At 41.0% G+C, this 21,243-nt stretch overlaps 1 protein-coding gene across 4 annotated transcripts; it reads left to right on the plus strand.

The window, feature by feature from the left end:
- The first annotated feature begins 363 nt into the window (after nucleotides 1-363).
- On the plus strand, nucleotides 364-20,730 carry LOC6044030 (probable serine/threonine-protein kinase kinX). Of its 4 annotated transcripts, none has more exons than XM_038264901.1 (5): nucleotides 364-512; nucleotides 9,287-9,580; nucleotides 12,787-15,910; nucleotides 19,148-19,767; nucleotides 19,835-20,730. In XM_038264901.1, exons 2-5 carry the CDS (start codon nucleotides 9,337-9,339, stop codon nucleotides 20,296-20,298), a joined length of 4,452 nt encoding a protein of 1,483 aa, XP_038120829.1. In that variant the 5' UTR covers nucleotides 364-512; nucleotides 9,287-9,336; the 3' UTR covers nucleotides 20,299-20,730. The 4 variants fall into 4 exon arrangements, with proteins under 4 accessions (XP_038120829.1, XP_038120828.1, XP_038120830.1 ...); XM_038264900.1 differs by lacking the exon at nucleotides 364-512 and adding an exon at nucleotides 1,785-1,951; XM_038264902.1 differs by lacking the exon at nucleotides 364-512 and adding an exon at nucleotides 6,118-6,141.
- Nucleotides 20,731-21,243: the final 513 nt, after the last annotated feature.

Here is a 21,243-nt window from a genome sequence, read left to right on the forward strand (position 1 = left end):
CGACATTCAGATAGTGGCTATAGTGTTGTATGACTTTTTGCTGCTGTTGTTGGCATGTTTGAAATGTTTTCTTTTCGCATGTTTTAGAATTTGATTGATTGCTTCATGTTGTTTAAATAATTTTATGTTTAATTGTTTAATATTTTTATTTTATTTTAACTTTATATGGTTATTTTAATTTATTTAAAATTTTAACAACTCAAAAGAGCACATGAGATCGGTTCCGCAGGATTTTCGAAGTTCCATACAGAAATTCCATGAATTATCCAAAGATTATTACAAAAAGCACTCAACCTAACCTCAAAATAGCCTTCGGATTTGATCGGCTACCGCTCGGCTTTGCACCGAGTGCGGGCAGTCAGAACGCCCCGGTTGCTGTGTTGCCGCGCTTTGCCACTGTAAAATTAAGGGCCGCACAGTTGTATTGGTGAGGTGGCCCCGGATAGCAGTAAAAATTTTCCACTGTGCAGATTTCGTGTGCTGTGTTTCCGATTTGTTTTGTGCCGATTTTGGTAAGTAACAAGTTGTTAAATTTGTTGTTACTAACAAGTAACACTTCAATTAACGGATGTTGCATCGGGGGATTGATGTGTTGCATCGTTAGGGGCGTTGTTGCGGGAGGGAAACGGGTTTGTTGATTAATTTTATTGCCAGTTTTTTTCGATTTCTGTCAATCAACTTCAGCCTGCTGTGGTTGTAGTTGTGAGATGGATGTTAGTGGGGTTTGATGTATGAGTTTGTTGATATTAACAAAAAGTTAGGTAACATTCCTCAGTGTTAGTGTGGGATGGTGGTGTGAGGAATTGAAGTTTAGTTAGTTAACTTAACTTAATTTTTATACTTATCTATTGTTATATACTAGATATTTACATGAAATTTAAACTGTTACAAAGAGATATGCTTAATTTATACCCTTAGGAATGTAGATTTCAACTTAACAAAAAACAAATAATTGTTAAGTAGCTTTTACTCAAGTATACAAACTTAACAACATGTTATATACAGTTTTAACAAACATATAACACAAAAATAAACGTTAAAGTAATGCTTTTACAGCAATACATCAACCACAACAACAAAAACTTGTGCCAATTCGCACTGCCTTCCGCGCGGCAAGATTTTATTTTCTCTCCTTTCCGTCGCTGCTGCTGGCAAACGTTTGTTCACAGAGTCGTGTTATAAAAATTGCTGCTGCTCTAGGGCTGGGGCTACATTTTATGCCCAGTTTGTGCCCATATCTTGAATGTTTCCATGTTGTTGGTCTTTTTCGCCTGCCTGGACTTGAATGTTTTGATAACTGAGTTTGTTTTTAATTGTTGTTGTGAACTTTGTTTGTTTGTAAATAAGTCTTAATATTTGTTATAGTGCTTATATAATGCTTATTTATTTTTGTCGCGACTGGTGATAATTAATTAATGAAATAGGTTTTTTTTCCTCAATGCGCAAGGTTGGCATATTTGTTGCAAAAACCTTAAAATTCAATTAGGCTTATTAACCCAGCTTAATTATCATATTTTAATAAAATGTGTTGTCTTTTCAAGCGACCATTCTTAGAATTTATATAACAATTCAATTAAGGCCATTAACAAGCACGAAAGGCTGTTATAAAGCCAGCCTAACAAAAAGTTTAACAACTTTTTAACAACTCCAAGCCAGCCATGACAGCTCACCCGGCTTCGGCTTCGCTTCGGGTCGCCTTCGGGCATCTTCGGGAGCGGAATCGAGGCCACGCGGGTGACGCGCCGCCTGCCTGGATCTTGCGGATGGCACTTGCCGTGGCTTGCGTTAGTGTTAGTGCAGTGCTGCTAGACGGCGGACGTGTGTTTTGTAGTGCGCGGACCCGTCGTCGGTTTGGTGCTGTGTGCTTTGTGTTGTGAGGAAGCTTGATTCAATTTGCTCGATTTGCCCCAGCCCCGGCGGGACAACCTTGCCACACACTGCGAGCAATCGGGTGAGTGTGAGAGCGCACGAGCGCGTGTGTGTGCGTTTGCTTGTTTTTGTGTTTCGTCTATTGTGCTTGCTTTGCTTGTATTGGGGTTAGGGTGGTTCACGGGAGTGGGCAGGGTGGTGCTAAGAGTGTTTTTTTTCAATTTATTATTCAAATTTAAATTTTAATTAATTGCATTTCTGTAGGAACTATAATGGTTCAGTTGCGGAGAAATTATTGAAATAACAATTTTTGACTTTTGTTAATGAATCGTACATAACCGCTTTATAGAACATTCTTCCATAAGGGGCCGTCCATAAACAACGTTATTTCACTTTTCAGACCCCCCCTCCCTAGTAGACAACAGTTCATACAAAAAAATGGAGCATTGACTATCGGCAGCACCCCTTTATTGTCTGTGTGGTTTATGACAGCCCTTAATAGTTGTACTCAATTTATAAATTTTACCACGTTATTTATGGTTGCCCCCCGACATACAATCAGTAATCGATAGAGCTCTTTGGCCTATCGCCAGGAACAGTAGCATGCTTAAACCGGACAGAAAAAGGGAGGTGTCGACATATTTAGGTGCTCCATACAATCAATTAGGAGCCTCCACAAATGACGTAGCATCTTAACGGGTAGGGGGGGGGGGGGGGGAAATAAAATGATTTAATTTTGTATAGGAAAAATGTTACGAGAGGGAAGGGAGAGGGGTGGTGGGGTGTAAAAATACCCTTACAGAATGCTACGTCATTTGTGGATGTCGCTTTATTTTTTCAGCTGATAATTGTTTCATCATTGCATCTTTTTTACATGTGAGTCGTACATAAACTACTGATCACAAAATAGTTAGATTGCATCATATTTATTGTATGAAAATGTATAGGGGTCGTCCATATACTCCGTTTTTTTTACTAATTTAAAGGTTGACATTTTAAAAAGTCTGCCCTCAACCAGTGTTCTGCTCCTATTCAACAAAGAAACTTACGTTGGTAACGAATGACCCCCTATTTTTTCATTACAAAAGGGAAAATAAAAACGTTCATAAAAGCGTTTTTTGTTTGATTCCGTGCGACGGTCTTGTTGATCGATTGATTACACCGGACCGGAGCGCGACCCACAAAGATCGTCGTCGTCGTCGCCGGGGATCGTCCGGGAGAAGTACCACAGACGCTCGCACAAAGAGGGCGGCATTGGACTAGGGTGGACTTGCTTTGTGCACAGCTTTGCCATTATCGATCCACTTTCGCGGTACTTTACGGGCGGTGGTTTTGGTGTGGGTCGTCCATAAATTGGGGTTATTTTTAACTGCCTAAAAAAGGTATGGATATTTGAGTATAATTAACAGTTTTGAGAGCGATAAGATAGATTTTTACCGAATTACTAAAAATAAATAATTTACGGACGGCCCCCTTGTTTGTGAATTTTAACTGTCTTTGTGTAAAACAATGACTTTATTTATGTGTTAATACATTTTGAGGCAAATTATTGCTATAATTGACCTAAATGACGTAAGTGACATTTCAAGGTCAAATGAAGGTCAGGCTGAAACACAGTCCGGAGAACCCAAACCTTCATCCGAAGATCCGTAATTAACGCTAAACAAAGCTGAAACCAATTTTCCTTACAAAATGCAGCAAATTCATGCGACGCCATTTTGTTTCCGTCTCGCGTGGATCAATTTTTCCACTTTCAGCAGCTTGTTGTCGGCTGTTGCTAGGTGGCTTGCTTGGATGTGGTGCTGCTCGCTTCGATACGTCGCTCGTGTTGGTGGTGAGACACGGCTGCTTGATACAGCAGTTCCGATTTGGCAGACGGGGAACGGAACCAGCCAAAGTGAACGGCTGATGTTCAACGTAAACTCGGCTATAACTAAGACTTACAATGCATACAATACTTTAAAGGTTTCTGAAATATCAAGTATTTACATAATGATTGTAATGAGTAGCTTATGGATGATTCCTTAAAGCAAACTTAAAGTCTTGAAAATGTTAAGAGAATTATATAACCTACAGTTAATGTTATCTTTCTTACAACCACTTCAGCATGAAACTTTAGTTAAGTTTATAAATAGTAAAAGCACGAGATTGGCACTGCGCATGCAATGGAACACACGCATACCAATGCCAACTTTGTTTGTAGATCTCGTGCAACACTTTCGATCACATCACTGAAGCAAGTGCTATTTACGATTGTCAAAGCTGTATTTACAATAAAGAGCGGACATTGTTCTCTATCCAAAGTGAAGAATTTATGATACGTACATTGTGCAATCTTTCAAAGTTGACCCTTCATTATCAACTGATTTTGCTAGTCGAATCTCTATTGAAATCCCCATTTTTTTATTATCCAATAGGTGCATGACAATACAGCATATTTGAAAACAAACAAAATTTAACAACAAAATTGAGATTTAATGTAAATCCTCGTTGATTTTCAGTTGCTAACTTTGATACCGATCCGGACAGCCAATACCTATACGACAAGTCCGGTCATATAAGTTTCAAATTAAAGCTGCAACATTGCTCCTCAGCTGACGCAACATCCCGGCGCGACACGATTTGTCGCGTCGGTGCGATGTAGCAATGTCGCATGTATTTTCTTTTGTTGATTTTGGTTGACTTTTACGGATATGAATGTGTGAACTTTTTGAGATGTTTTATTCTTTGAATAAAGAATCATAGTTTAGTAATATGTTAAAAATTATGTAATTAATGATGGTGAAGTAGTTATTCACCATGAAGTTCAAAATGTTATTTGACATTACATCATACTTCATATGCCACTGAATTGTGACATTTTTTTATGTATCGCGTATTTTCTTCGTTCGTTGACATCAATTTATTTTTCATTACTGTGAGAAGTATGAATAATTATAAAATACAACGAGCCTTTCGAAAAAAATATTTTACTGTGTAAATTACATATAATTAGAAACAATCATAGATGCTCAAACGTTCTCCAATCTTCAAATTTGTTCCCTTTGCACACTCTGCGAGTACGAGTTCGCCGGTGAATAACAAGCTCTGCACCGGGTAGAAGCAGAGAGGAGATCGTCGTGGAATGTGCGCACAAGCCATCAGACGAAAAAAGGTTATTTCCTCCTATATTTGAAATGAAACAAGTTGGAATGGGGTCGCAATTTCAGTCTGAGGATCTGGAATCACTATCTGATCCCGGCTTTGAAAAATATATAAATTTGAAATTATTCAAGTCGTAAACAGTTTCAATTAAACGACTCAAGATGATGTCGCAACGCACTGCGGCCATTTTGTTTTTTTTTCATTTTTGCTTAATATTGATTTTTCTGGCTGCACAGTTTTGTTGGAAGCGCTTGAAAAGCGCTTTCACTGAAACGAAATCAAATACTTCGAAATGATTTGTATTTTGTAAACACATAACTGTTCAGGTTGGGTCATTCATGATAAATGTAACTATTTCGAGTATTACATAGTAATACTTTTCACACCACCTAATCAATATCTGAACAAAGCGTTTTTACTAAATTTTACCTTTCATACGTTGGTTATGGACTGCCCCTCCAGGATCAATATTCATATAATTTATGTAAAATGTGAATGTTGCATAGCATTTATTTTGAACTGATTAAGATTTCCTCAAGTATTCTTCACACTTGTTCATACTGTTAGAGAAGCAAGATTAAAACCTATTTCCGAGCAGTAATTTATTGTTTTATTTGTGTATGATAATTCGCAAAACGTAGCACGCCTTTAAGAAAATCCTACGCAACATGCATGCAACAAAATTTCGTTTGCGTAGCAAGCTGGTGTTTTTCCTTAAAATTCAGCAAACAATACAAGTTTTAACTTGCTTTTTGACATTCTTGCTTTGAATTTTTTTGTTATGAAATCTTTATTACTTTTTAATAATAACTTATTTTCAAAAGTAAAAAATCAAAATGCGAAAATACGCTGTAAATTATAATTTATCTTATTTTTTTAAGATTCTTACAAAATATAAAGCAAACATCAAAACCAATACAAAAATCGAATTCGGCCTGCTTCGGTTCAGCTCGGCTTCGTCCGTCAAGTTAGGATAATTTCTGGGCCCAAAAATCGCTTGCTGGCATCAATCCCTGCCATAGTATTGGTGCAGTGCTGCTAGCAACGAGACCTGTTTTTTACGTTCTTCTTGTTTCGTGATTTTAGTGTTGTCCCGGTGCGAACACACACACACACACACACTTGATGGTAAGCGTTTTGTTTCACTTTTGTTGTTTATTCATTTGTTTTTTAAACATGTTTTGTTTATTTGCTTTTAAAACACGTTTTTTTGCAAATATCGTAAATGTTTCAAATTGTTGTTCATCATCTTAAAAATTTACAAATAACAAACAAGCATAGTATGCTTAAGTAATATTTTAGTAAAATATTACACTTAAACTTATATTGAGAAGGTTACTTTTCATACAACAAAAATGCCCAAAAATTGATTTCGATTTCCGAATAGGTTGTCCATAGAAGACGTCTTTCTCGCTTTGGCCTTTGCTTCATGATGTACAGATACGGAACATCCGCTTGTTGCGGACGGTTATCGATTTTTGTTCTAACTTCAATTTTCTCTTTGTGCAACGAAACATCCAGGAAACTTGTTGAATAAAAATGTTATGGGGGACGATTGCAAAGTATTAAATTAGTTGTGAGATGTCCAACTTCTTCTTGGACGGTTGCAAAATAAATTAATTTACTTTATACAAAAAAAAAAAAAACATTATTTTCAATTTCATATTGTAAGTTTGTATTAATTCTGCGAAATCCAGCTGATTCTTAATGAACAAACTAAATTACAATTTATGCGAGATTTAGAAAGCTCAAAAACGTCTACATCGAAAAAATTGTTCAACGCATGTGCACCAAAACGGTGCAGTGCTGGATCGTCGTCACCAGCACGTTGCTTCCTCTTCCATAAACTCGTTTTCTGATCTTCCTGTGATGCGAGGAGACCGCTTTTCGTTTCGATTCTCCTACGTTTCTCCGATGCTCTCATTCTGTGTTAGTTTCGTGGTACAAAAGTTGGCATCCACTTGGGACTGTCCAGTCGATTTTTCGTTGTGTGCAAGGTTTCCTTTATACAGAAATCAAATTGTCAATTCGCGAATTTCACATTTGAAGGCCACGTGATTTATGCATGATCCCCTAGTAATCCGCTCATTATAGATACAGTCAAGACTCCGAATTTCGATTTTTCGAAGTTCGAATGTCCGAAAGTTTGTTAAGATCTTTGTTTTGTTTATTATTCATTTCTAACATAAAATTTCAGTCCTAATACCGTGGGTGCAGAATAGTGGTTCGCAAAGTGGCCTCAATTTAGAACTGTCAAAGTGGAATCAATTTATTGCGCGTATTAGGTTTTACGCCGACTCGGTTTTTAGGTTAGAAATTTGACAGCTTGGCTGCACTGTTTACATTTTTTGCACGTGTGTCTCAGTAAAAATGTGTGTGCGTGTGCGCTCGTGACGTCACGCTGTAAAACCTAATTCCCGAAAATGACACGCGGTAAACCAGCCTCGAAAGGACGCGTCGCACTTTCGGCAAATGCGCGCTGTCAAATCCCACTGATTCACAAAATTCCACCTACTTTCGTCACGTGGAAAACAAAAAAAGGCCTCCCATCGTTTAATCGACGAATAAAAAAAGCGCGAAGCACTTAATTTTTCAGCGAAAACATTAATATCAACAGCTCCAATATGTTTAAAAATAAGTCTCTTCAGCAGCAAAACATATTCCACGCTTGAGCTTGAACATACATACCACATTTTTTTTTTGCTGAAATTCTGTAAAGTGTTACTGAATTTCCATCTACTGGAATTTCAGTAAACGATTCAGTAATTTGGGTTTTACTGAATTCTCAGTTAACTGATATTTGTCACTTTGACGGATGATTTACTGAAATTTCAGTAAAATGGTTGTCAAAACAACTAAAATTTCAGCAAAAGAAACGTCAAATTATTTTGTTGAAAATTCAGTAATTTTCTTGTGGCAGTTTTACAGATCATTTGCTGAAGATTCAGCAATCATTGCTGGTTTTTCAGTTATCAAAATTTTATTTTGGTTGTCATTAAAATACTGTTATTCATTCATTTATTTCATCAATCGTCCAAACCTAAAAAAACAGGTGGTTAGCATCGAGGCATTTGTTATTAACATGTTTCTTCACAATACAAACACACATTTGAAAGAGGATTTTCTCTCGGCAGCATCCAAACAATTTCAGTTTGACAGATAGCCAGTTACTGATTTTTCAGTAATATTTTGTTAATTACCGAATTTCAGTCAATGTGATGATTACTGAATCGCATTCAGTTAATTATTTTACTGAAATTGCATCCGAAAATTTGCTGTGAATAGTGTTTTTTCTGAGGATTATCGAGTCTGGACTGTAATTTTGACCGGTACTGTAAGTGTCTATCCCTTGGCTTTTTGATTACATTTTACATTTAAAAATAATTGAAAAACAAACTGATAGAATTTTGTTGACAGTAGTAGCATAAAATTTTCATGTATTTCAGCCAATTAAACATTTTTTTAACAACCCAAAAAGGGGTTCATCTTGACGCGCGCCTTTTTGTCGCAACATGCAAACCAAAAGCATAACAACTTGTTATACATACCACCCCCGCGCCGCCGCCCCCACCTCCTTTATGTACTGCTTCCACCCCACGCGGGTCAACCGCACACACAACATAAATAAACCGTAAACACGCCAACATTAAAATTCACCGGCCTGGCATGCGGCGATGTTGCGCGCGCCAAACAAACCCACACTGCACTCACACAACCAAGCCGAACTGTCATGTTGGGCGTGGTAGTGTGCGTGAGCTCGCTTTGGTTTTTGCTTTTCGCGGCCTGCTCTGAATGTTTTATTTTTCTCTACCCAGGCCAGGCCAGAGTGTCGTCCACAGACAGTGGGAGAGAAGGGTCGTCGGAAATATTTTTGGCTTCTAGTGTTTAAATAATTTATTGTACAGTTTAGCTAGTTTTGTAGTTGGATTATTTATTATAGCTAGGAAGTATTTATAAATTTAATGAAACGCCGGTACTTGGAAGTGGCGGATTAAGGAAAAGATTGACAGTTTCTGATTGTTGAACGAAAGTGTTATTGACCTTCGGACTGTTAAGTTACAGTTTCTTCTGTGGTTTTCTTCTCTGAAAACCTACTTAAGGTAAACTTAAGTGTGTTAAACTGGTAGTTTTTGGTTATGTTATGTTAATGAAAGTAAAATCACTGTAATAAAATCGTGATTAAAACAGTTTCAACTGGTTTTACTCTAGTGGTCCACATGAACATAACCTCAAACAGCTTGCTAACAAATTCCCCTTTTTATTACACTTTCAGAGATGCGTACCCAAAACTAATAGCAACTTCAAATCTTGCCAAACCACAAAATGATGGAAGTCGGAACGAACGGAGGAGGGTTGGAGCTGCCGACGACGAAGGTGGTCAGCTCGGAGGTAGACGGTATGGACACGCTGGTGGCGAATGGTACCACGGAAGCGACAGCGGCGGAAGTTAAAGAAAACGGCACAAATGGCTCGGCGAAGAGTGCGGACAGTCCGGCGGCGGCCAAGGGGCTGGAGGATGAAGATGAGGAGATGGAGCGGTTACTGCTGAGTGATCCGGAAGAAGAAGGTAAGCAGCGGGTTGTGGGCATTTTTTTTAAACAAAAATAATATGAAGCAAAGTTAGCGCATGCGTTTTTCGAGTTGAGATAGTGAAAAACATAAAAAAAAGATTTCTTTTATAATTCTGAAAAAAAAAACATACTTGAAATTGCTTTTTTATGTTTAACATTCAATATTTCGCCCATTTGAAATGTTAGTCTTGTTTTATTTTTTTAACATTGTTTTGTTTAAAAGATCATATTTAATATAAAAAACATTTTTTGCAATTCCGTCGTGAAACTACTTACTTTTCCTGTCATTCTTGAACGACGAAATAGCCTACTTTTCTGTACCAAAAATAACAGAATCGAATAGCAACACTTTTCAAAATAAATGCTGAAAAGTTCTACTTTTCAGCACTCAAATGGGTGCTGAAAAGTTAAACTTTTCAGCACTTGTTTCGAAAAGTAACACTTTTCAACTTTTTTTTATTTAAGCGGTTTATTGACAAAATACATGAAAATTTTACATAAAATTTCACTCAGTGTGTGTTTTTTGGAATTGCCAAAAAATGTTGTATGGAACTCGTTGCAAAACTTGTTTTTTTCAGCACTCGTCGTATTTATCCAACTCGGTGAACCTCGTTGGATAAATGTTCGACTCGTGCTGAAAAAATCCTCTTTTTGCAACTTGTTGCATAATAGTAGTTTATGCAACAAGTTGCAAAGAGGATTTTCAGCACGAGTCGAACATTTATCAACGAGGTTCAGAGTTGGATAAATACGACGAGTGCTGAAAAAAGAGTTTTGCAACAGTTCCACAACATTTTTGCAATTTCGAAAAACACATTGAGTGAAATTTTATGTCGAATTTTCGTGTATTTTGTCAATAAATCGTTTAAATAAAAAAAAAGTTGAATAGTGTTGCTTTTCGAAACAAGTGCTGAAAAGTTCAACTTTTCAGCACCCATTTCAGTGCTGAAAAGTAGAACTTTTCAGCATTTATTTTGAAAAGTGATGCTATTCGATTCTGTTATTATGGTACAGAAAAGTAGGCTATTTTGTTGTTCAAGAATGACAGGAAAAGTAAGTAGTTTCACGATGGAATTGCAAAAACTACTATTTCAACATTGAAAATTGGACAATTAATTACATAAATACAGTCCAGACTCGATTATCAGAATTTTCGATTATCTGAATTTCGAGTACTGAAGGTTTGAATGGGACTTCGGATAATCGAATCACGATTATTTGTTTCGTATTTTTTTTATTTTCTTACTTTTAACAACAAATTCGAGTTCTGCGACCCCATTTTATTCAGATTTGAATGGTTGATTGCCTTTAAAAAGCCAAAAGCATTTTTTCAGTATTTCATAACCGCCATTTTAACCGCCATCTTGAATTTAAAAATTCTAAATCACTTTAGAGTGGTTTAGGGGTTATACTAAAGCTCGACAATCAAAAATAAGACAAAGAAAAAAATATTTTTCGTGATTCGATTATCCGAAGATTCGATTATCCGAAGTGAATTTTTTCTGAGGCCTTCGGATAATCGAGTCTGGACTGTATTGGCATTAGAAAATGTGGGAAATTGTTGGATGAGACTTAAAAAAACTCAAATTTTGTTGTTTTTTCGCAGTATTTCTGCAACCCGAGGTTCAATCTTCAATATCTCTTAGGTAATTTTATTGGAAATTTGCTGAACTTTGCCAAACAAATACTTTTAAAAATGGACAATCATGGACATTATTTTAAAAAAATAAGTTTCAAACAAGTTTGCTTACTCTTGGAAGAATTACTTTAAAGCCAGGAAATGATTCCAGTTTGACAGCTTGCCCAGAGCAGACGTGTGTCCTTTGATTGGAGCTGAGCGCGTTTTTGATGGTGTTTTTTTCAACTATCGCCGACGGCCATGGCGGCGGCCGCGACGGCGGAGAGTGAGTGGACGAAGCACAGGGCTGAGGATGGAAGGCTGTACTACAGGAACGCGGCCTTGAGGAAAAGTGTGTGGGAGAAACCGGACGGGTTTCAACCCAAGACGCAGGCGGCGACGGGCATGGAGGTAGAAGACTCCGAAGGAGAAGGAGAGGAAGGGGGAGAATTTCGTCCCGTGGTCAAGGTTCGCCGCATGAAGGCTAAAGAAGAGATCAACGTCGGCGATGGCCAGGACGTGGAGAAACTGCTCAGCAACAACAAGTTCAGCCCGCTAGCGGAGGAGAGCAACAACAACAACAACAATGCGAACCCAGCAGCAGAAAAAACCATCCCCGTGGTACCAGCAACCGGCAAGTCGGCCGGGGAGAAGAAGCAGCCGCCGCTGGTGGTGAAAGAAACGAGCTTCGCCCGCCTTGCGAAGGTGATGTCGTCATGTGATGTCCAGCCGGAACACAAACTGACGAGGTACGGCACCAAAATTACGTGCTTCTCGAGCGACGACTTCGACACGGTGCAAGCTCACCTGAAGAAGAACAAGGTGCAGTTCTACACGCACGGAAAGCGCAGTGCGAGACCGCAACGGGTAGTAATGCGAGGTCTCCCGAACGTGGAACCGGATTACATCAGCTGGACGTCTTGGCAGTACACGCCATCAGGCGGAAGCACCTGGAGCGGTGTACCGGAAGAGAAACATCCTCGTCCCGCAGGAAGAAGTAGCGAAAATACTGGCGCCGGCGCCGGTGCAACCCCGAAGAAGCAACAAGGTGAACGGATGTTGTACAGCGAGTCGGAGCTGTGGGCCATTTACCGAGAATACAGAGTTTGCTTGACACCCGAGGAACAGATTGACGTGATCATGCTGACACATGGCACGAGAAAATGATCATCTAATTCAGTTACGGTTTTTATTTTATTATTTATTATTTGTTGTACTTTTAAGCCTCGGACCTAACCTGGTCGCAGCACCTAAAAGGACCTAATAAAAATAAGTTGTGAAGAAAAAGAAAAAAAGTCAGGAAAATATTAAACCTATATAATTGTACAAGTGTGCATCTCCACGATTCTTTCTCACCACCTAACCTCCAAACGCAATCCATTTCAATGAATCATCCGTGCGGTTAACTTTGCACAGTAGGACTGGCCATTGAGAAGAAAAGTGATGGGCGTGATCTACTCAACATTCTCAATGCTTCTTTTGGATTTTATTGGATTTGATGATTAATTTAATCCAGAGGAGTTTTGAAAAGAATTTATTGATTTATTTTTTAAGTTCTAAAATTTTCAATTTTTTTCTTTGCAGCCGACGCCGCCGGCAAACCGGCCGCCAACGAGTCCGAGGTCCAGAACATCTCGGACACGCTGATCGACGACATAATCGCGCTGAACAAGGACTCGAAGCGAGCCGACGCCGACGAACCGGTTGACGATCGGATAGCGGACGGTCATGATCAGGAGCAAAGCTCGGACGTTCCACCTTCGTCGGTCCAGACGACGGACGAGGAAGAGGATGCCCTGCTCGGCGGTGAAGACTGCGGAGAAACGGTGGCCGAAGCGGACGAAAGTATGCTGCTGGAGGACGCCGCGGACGCGGCCATTCAGATCGAGGACACGGCCGTCGAGTTGACCGACAGTAGCATCGCGGTCGTGGACGAGACTGCGGGGTTGAGCATCCTGAACACGGCCGCGGTGGATATCACCGATGAGCTGGGCGATTCGTCGATACTGAAGGTCGGCGAGGAGGCACCGGTGGAGGCCATGATGGAGGAGATGGTCAGCTCGATTGCGGACAATTTGAAGGCGGACAAGGAGGTGGACGTGCACGTGGGGGATGAACCGATGGAGGAGGAATCGCGATCGTCGGAGCCCGGCGAGTTGATCAAGTTTCCGGACGTGGACGAAATTGTGGCGCAGACCGAGCAGAAGGAAGAGGCGGCCGCAGTTGAGGAGCCGGAACCGGAAGTGTCCGATCTGATCAAGTTTAACAGCGCTGCTACGAGTGTCGAAGAAGACGCGGAAAAGTCCGAACCGGAAGTGTCCGATCTGATCAAGTTCAGCACCGTGACGGCGGGGGAGGGTGATGGAGCGGACAAACCGGAACCGGAAGTGTCCGATTTGATCAAGTTTCCCCAGGACAGCGTGGCGGAAGTGTCGAGCGCGTCCGACATCCCGGAAGCACCCCGGGAAGAAGCACAAAAAAGTCCCGCCGAAGCGGAAGTGTCCACGTCGGGACAGGACGCCGCGGAAGGGGGAGAAGATGGCGACGAAAACGATTCCGTTGATGCGTGCCCGAAGGCGTTGCAGGCGGCCGACGAGGAGGACCTGCTGGAAATGATGGAAGAACCGGAGCGGGGTGAAGACGCCAACGGGGATGAACCCGCGGACGAGGAGGATGACCTGGAGGACGACCAGAGCAGCGAGTTTGGCAGTGCGAAGCAGTCGCATGGTGATGGCGATGATGATGGAGAGGCAGACTTCGAGGGATCGGAGTTTGGTGGCGGGGAGGATGCGGACGAGGGCGGCAGCAGGCCGGAGGCGGAAGTTGAGGTTGAGGAAGCCGAACTGGAGGAGGGAGAACCGCCCAGCAAGCGCAAGTGCTCGGTTGACGTGAGGGAGGAAAGTGGCGACGCGGTGGCGGAAGATGTTGTGGAGAAGCAGGACACGGAAGAGCAGGAAAAGGCTAGTGAGGAGAAGGAGGTTGAAGCGACGATCGCCGAGGAAGTCAAACCCGTTGAGGAGGAGAAGGTCGAAGAAGGAACCACCGAAAGCGAGGAGAAGAAGGAAGAGGAAGAGAAGGTTGATGCCGTTGAGGACAAAGTTGGAGCTGACACTCCGGCAGAAGTAGCGCCTATTGAAGCCACTCCCGTCGATGACTCCGAGAAGGAAGTTGAGAAGATGGACACTTCTGAAACGGAAGTACCAGCTTCGGAAGAAGCGCCAACCGCCGACAAAGTTGATGCTGAAGAACCTGCCAAAAAGGGCGACGCTGAAGCGGTTGTTGAAGAAGACAAGAAAGAACCCGAAGCGTCAACTGAGCCGGAGAAACCCGTCGAAAAGGACACCATCGAAATCGTGGATCTCGAGGAGAAGAGTGGCGACGAGCAGCAGGAGAAGCAGCAACCGGAAGTGACGGAGGAGAGTGCGAAGGTTGATGAACCTGAGAAGACTTCGGCGGAAGAACCTGCAAAAGAGGAAGAGCCGAAAGAAGAGGCGAAGAAATCAGAACCTGCTGCCTCAGTTGAAGTTCTCGTCATCGACGACGATGACGATGTTCCGGCGAGTTCCGACGAGTCCAAGAAGGACGACGCTCCGATTGTGGCCGGCAAGCGGCCCTGTCCGGAGGACGAGTCTGAAAAGGCGGACGAATCAACCAAGAAGATTCGTCTCTCCGTCGAAGAAGTGGTCACAGTTGAGGACGGCAAAAAGGAGGAAGAAAAGCCGAAAGAGGAGAAGAAATCCGCCCTCGAGTCGATCGAACCGCTGGAGATTCAGCTGGATCCGCAGCCGGAACCACTTAAGGAACCGCTCAAACCCGTTCGGTTAGACTTCATGGCCAAGTTCAAGAAGCCGCTGGAGAAGATGAACCGCACCGACCTGGAGGAGTTTGTCCTTCAGAAGATCGTCGAGGGAATCGCGTTCAAGTCGACGATCGCGGAAATGCGAACCCAGCTGGACTCGCAGGATCAACTCCTCCAAGGCTACCGCCAAAAGGTTCACGACCTCAACAAGCAGTTCAAGGATCTGGAGATGGTCCACGAGCGGGTCATGAAAGATCTGGAGAAGAAGAACCAGCACTTCATCACCCCGGTCAAAATCACGCGCGCCGTTGGTCTCCAAGTGTCACAACCGCGCTTCGCCCAAAACCAACGCCAATCCCTGCTCAACTCGTCAACCACGACCACCAACACCGGAAAAGGCGCACAAAACCGTTCCCCAGCGGCCAGTCCCGCCCCGGCCAGCTCCCCCAACAAAAACTCTCCTCAAGCTAACGCTGCTCAAAACCGTCGACTCAGCTACACTCGAACTCCCCAGAACGTAGTCGCCGCCAAGACGGCAACCCCACCGGCAGGAACCCCCCAAAACCGACCCGGAATGGCCGCAAAGTCCCCACTCAACACCGCCCCATCAACTCCAGTCAACCGCGGCATAACCCCGGTGCAAACGGTCAACACTCCTCAAACGCCGCAGCAGCAGCAGCAGCAGTCGCAACCCTCGACTCCGCTGCCAGCGAACGTCGTGATGCGGAAGAAGCCGCTGCAGAAGTTTACCCCGATGAGGCCACCGATGTCGCTCACGCAGCAGGTTCAACAGCAGCAGCAGACGCGCCAGATGCAGGAGCAGCTGATGCGGCAGCAAATTCAGGAGGTGCAGACGAGTGGATCGGCGCCCAGCAGTCCGCTGGTGCAGTCGCCGCAGGGATCGCCACTGTGAGTATTGATTGTAGTAAGGGTGGTCACTCAAGGCGGGAAATCGGGAAAATTGCGAAAAATCACTAAATCCCTTTTCATTTCGAACTTAAACACTGAATTGGTAAAATTTATTAATTTCAGTTCAAATTTTAACAAATTTTATAACAAGTTTTTGTACAAATTTTAACAATTTTTTATACAAATTTTAACAAATTGTTGTACATATTTCAACAAATTTCAGTACATTTTTAAACAAATTTTAGTAGGTACATTTTTTTCAAAATTTTAGTACATTTTTTATTAAATTTTAGTACAAATATGGAAATATTAAAAAAAATGTTATTCACATAATTTTAGAATTTCCCAAAAGTTTCATTTAATACTTAACAATGAAAATTGAACTAATACTTGCCAAGAAGAAGCTCGACTTATCCAAAGGGTTTTCTATGAGACTTCGGATTAGAGTTCTACGAATTTTGAAAATTTTGAATTTGACCCTTTCAGGCCTAATGGGTTATATATGACCTAAAAATCAATATTTCCAAAACTATTATTTTTCTTATGGTCATAAGAATCATTTTTCCATCATTAACCTATTTTTTTTTTTGAAAATACAGGTCTGAAAGGGTTAATGAATTTTGACAGTTTGGAACCTTAAAGATTTATTTATTTTTGAACTTGTTGACCTTTTCTATTTTTAAAATTTATTTCTGAATTTGGATTTTTTTTAAATTTTAATATTTTTTAATTCATTAGTTTTCTTTTCTTAAATTTTTTTTTATTCTTGATTTTTTTTCAAATTTTGATTTTTACTAGGAATTTTAGTGTTTTATTTTTTTTTATCTTTATTTTTCTAAAATTTGAAAATTTTGAATTTTATATCTTTTTTAATTGGGTCCTGAAATAAAGCTTAGATTGCTGATATTATTTTTTATAGCGATAAAACTGATTTTTCTGAGTACAATGACCCTTTGTACGACCACAAAGAGTTTATATATTAATATCAATTTTGAAAAATTAACCTCACAGCTCATTCCAAGGGGACCATAGTTGATCCATCGAAAAAATGTTGTCAGGTCAACTTTTGGTTTTGGAAATGGTTTTTATGCGTGTTTTTATTCGTTGTACATAAAAATTTACATACGGCTTTAGGACCCTATTCTTGAATGTTTTTATATATTTATATCGAGGTTTTTAAGCGAAGATGGCGTTCGAATGGTGAACGCCCGAAATGTCAAAATCACGCAGTGGTACCAACATTACGGAACAAGTGTGCCATGACATGACAGCCATATTTTTTTTTATAATGTTGGTGCTACTGCGCGATTTTGACATTTCGGGCGTTCACCATTCGAGCGCCATCTTCGCTTAAAAACCTCGATATTTTTTTTAAATTGGGTCCTAAAATAAAACTTGAAATTGAGATATTATTGTTCACAAAGATAACTCTTATTTTTCAGAGTACAATGACCCTTTGTATGACTGCAAAGGATTTAAAATTGATTTTTCAATAAATTTCAAAAAATTAACTACGTGGCCCTTCTTGACAGATAAGGTCCTACTTGACAGCTCGTCTCAAAGGAACCATAGTTGTTCCATCGAAAAAATGTTGCCTTGTAAATTCGTTTTTTTGCTCTAAAATAAAAAAAAATGGTGATTAGAAATGGTTTTTAATCGTGTTTTTTTTACCGTCGTGCATAAATTTTTAATAGGGACCCCATTGTTGATGTTTTTGGAAGCTATTTTTTTTTTGAATTTAGAGTCTTAATGTTTTTGAAATTCAGAATCTCTTAATTTTTATTTCTCATATTTGAAAAGTTTTAATTTTATAAATTCACACAATTTGGAAGTTTTATTTTTGTTTAATTTGTTGATCTTTATGATTTTTAAAATTAATGTGTTTAATTTGTTTTGATTTTTTATCTTTTTGAAATCTTGAGTTTTTTTTAATTAAATTTATGAGTTTTTTTATTTATCAAATTTGAAAATTATAAGTTTTGTTATTTTATACAACTTTGTTTTTTTTTCCTTTTTTTCCATTTGTTGATCTCCTTGATTTTGTTTTTTTTTGTGGTTTAAATTATTATTTTTTATTTCTATCAAATTAATGAATTTAAAATGTTTAATTTCTAAAAAAATGATTTTTATCTTTTGATTTTTTGAGATTTTTTTATTTAAAAAAATTTGAATTGCAAAACGTCCGAATTTTAAAATTGTCGGGTTTTTTAATGTTGAATGTTAATATAGTTTAAAATTTTCAAATTGAGAATTTTTAAATTTTAAAATTCCAGAATTTTTATAGTTTTTTTTATTTTTTTCGTTTTTAAGTTGTATATGTATATTGTTATGGCTCTACCCTCTGTTTTACTTTTTTTCTGAGCAAACCACAAAATACGCACCACTTTCCGCGTTGTTGTTACTTTTCAGCAGCGTACAGCTTAAGAAAAATCTTTTCGTGACCCTGTCTGGACCACTTCTTGAGCGTTCATTCGTGGCCTGGATTATGATATGAAGAAATCCAGATAACATTAAAAAAAAACATTTTGCCTTCAACTTTTTTAGGGAGCCAAAAAGTCAATCTTGTCTTGATAAAAAAATTTAAGCGCTCAAGAAATGCAATCTTTTGGATTTTAACTTGATCTTGTTACATGCCCTATCTTTCAACAGCAGACGTGTCACAAGATAGCACGTAAGTGATGACTGGAAAATTTAAAATTCTAGCTTAGAAAAAATAATCTAGACATTTCTAAAATTCGATATAGTAAAATAAGTAGCACTCTAAATCATTTGTCGAAAAATCGACAAATAGCTGGTTTCGGTTTAGCTCGTCAGCTTTACAATACATCTGAAAGATAATAAATTGGATTTATGGGAACTGAGATGGAGGTGTTTGCTATTTTTTGTCACATATGGCATCACTCGAGATCGAGAAATATAAAGCAAATTCTTCTTAACATGAATTGAACTTGAATTGTGTAGCGTCAAAAATCTATCAAAGAAGATGTGTAACAATTTTTTCCGACCAAATTTGTTCAATTCTAGAAGGTCCTATAAACATATGAAACACAATAGTTTATAAGACTAAAAAAATAAATCTAGAATTAAAGGCATAAAGTTGATATTGAGATTCTGAAAAATTTGAGATTTTTAATGCCCCGAAAAGTCGGATATTCAGAAAAGGGACTTGAGTGGCTACCCTGCTGGTTTCTATTTCCATATTGAGTTGAGACTAATCAAAATTTGATTTCCAAACAGGACTCGCACACCGGAACCCGCCTCCTCGCCTGGCATCGGCGGCCCGTCGTCCGCTCGCGTCCCACCAATCGTCATGAAGAAGGTAACGCCGCAGGCCAAGGGAACTCCCAACACGATGCAAATCATCCACCGGCCGGGAGTGGTCGCGTCAACAACGGTGGTGCGAATCCCAGCTGCTACAACTCCAGCAGCAGCACCGGCACCTGCACCAGTGGCCACGGCCGCTCCCGTCGACAACTCCATGATCGATCTTACCGACGACGATGATCTGCCTCGGCCGCCAGCCCCGATGGCCGTAACGCCACCGGTCCAGGTCGTTCCCAAGTCACCGATCACGCTGATCAACGGTCAACAGCAGCGTCAGGGCCAGCAGCAGCAGCAGCAACAGCAGACTGGAATGCCACCGTTAGTGGTGATCAACCAGCAACGGTTGATGAACCGTCCACAGTTGCAGCAACGCCCGATGCCAACCATGCTGAACGGTGCCCAACAGCAGCGGCCAATGTTGATGCAGAGACCGGGCAATTCGCCGGCGCCCGCTAATGGAGCGTACGGACCACGGTCGATGGTCGCCCAACAAGCGTACAAACCACGAGCTGCGCTGACCAACAGGCAGATGGGTGAGTTGCTAACTATTCCTTCAGTTGCTTAGTCCAAGTAGCTAACGATTCCCTTCCCCCCTTCCAGCTGAGGTCAACCAGCGCATGATGGGCCGCGGTCCGGTGCGCCAGCAGGCCACCACGACCACCACCATCGTCAGCTACTCCCACCCGGCAGCCCTGCCCCATCCCGGTCCGCAGCCCAGCGGAATCGGCTGGAAGGCCCCCCCGCCACGGCCCTCGATTCGCATCAACAACATCGAAACCGGCATCGTCATCTCGTGGACCATGGACGACCTGTCGGAGATCCACGCCCAGATCGTGAGCTACCAGATCTACGCGTACCAGGAGACGACGGCGCCACCCGCCGCGGACATGTGGCGCCACGTTGGGGACGTGAAGGCGATGCTGCTGCCGATGGCCGTCACGCTGACGCAGTTCCAGGAGGGCCAGCGGTACCACTTTGCGGTGCGGGCCGTCGACGAGCACCAGCGCGTGGGACACTTTAGCCCGCCACGCACCTGGAACGAGTCGACACCGGGAAAGGCTTAAGGCCAGCTGTCGAGGAATAGGTTTTATTTTGCGCAAAACGTAACACAAGTAAACTTTAGCGTGTAGTAGCGAGTAAGAAGGAACAAATTTTAAACAAATTCTCTAGCCGAGTGTCGAGAGCAGCCTAGACAGCACAGATTCTGCGTGTCATCAATGTCCGTGTGTCCTGAAATAGAAAGCAAGCAAGCTTATAGAGTTGATTTCGTTTTAGAACATTATCTGATATCATCATCATAAAGAACCCGTCGTCGAAGAAACCTTGACAACTGAATGGTAATTTAATTGAAAGGTACTATTACATAGCATAGCATAGCATAGATAGGAGTGTAGGATTTAGGTTGTAAGTTATATGCGCTTTCCACAGAGAGCGACTCCGCGGATAAGCCAGCGTTTAGTAATAAATTCTGAATCAACACAATCAGTCTAATGGAATTGTTTGTTTTTCTTTGAGTATTCGAAAGATGTCCCTGTTTAACCCTCTAACGCCCAGAGCTTTTCACCATTTTAAAAAATAATAAATGGGTAAATTTTGGTCCAATATCTCTAGAATAGCCTTACTTTGGCCCACAAACATTGAACCCATGCAGAATTTCAAAATTTGGATTGGTGCACCAGTGCTTCACCAGGAAGGTAAGGAACTTTTTTTTCTAAAAATAAAATTAAAATAAATTTGATCGGTCTACAGCATTGCCTTGACGTTCTCGATTGCGAGATTCCTACTCGAAACTAGGTGTCCAAAGGCTTGATTGTTGAGGCAATTGCAAACCTCTTTTTACACCTAAGCTTCCATCCACCCCGGGATTCGAAATGACGACCTTTGGATTGTGAGTCAGGCAGTTGGACCAAGGGAGACGACTCCTCACCTGGACTGAGCTATCAACATAACCTCTAGACAAGGGTCCTGATTTTCGGTTCAATGAACAGAAACCACTCACTCATCGCCTA

Source organism: Culex quinquefasciatus, chromosome 3 (assembly GCF_015732765.1).
Source record: "Culex quinquefasciatus strain JHB chromosome 3, VPISU_Cqui_1.0_pri_paternal, whole genome shotgun sequence".
Lineage (NCBI taxonomy): Eukaryota > Metazoa > Arthropoda > Insecta > Diptera > Culicidae > Culex > Culex quinquefasciatus.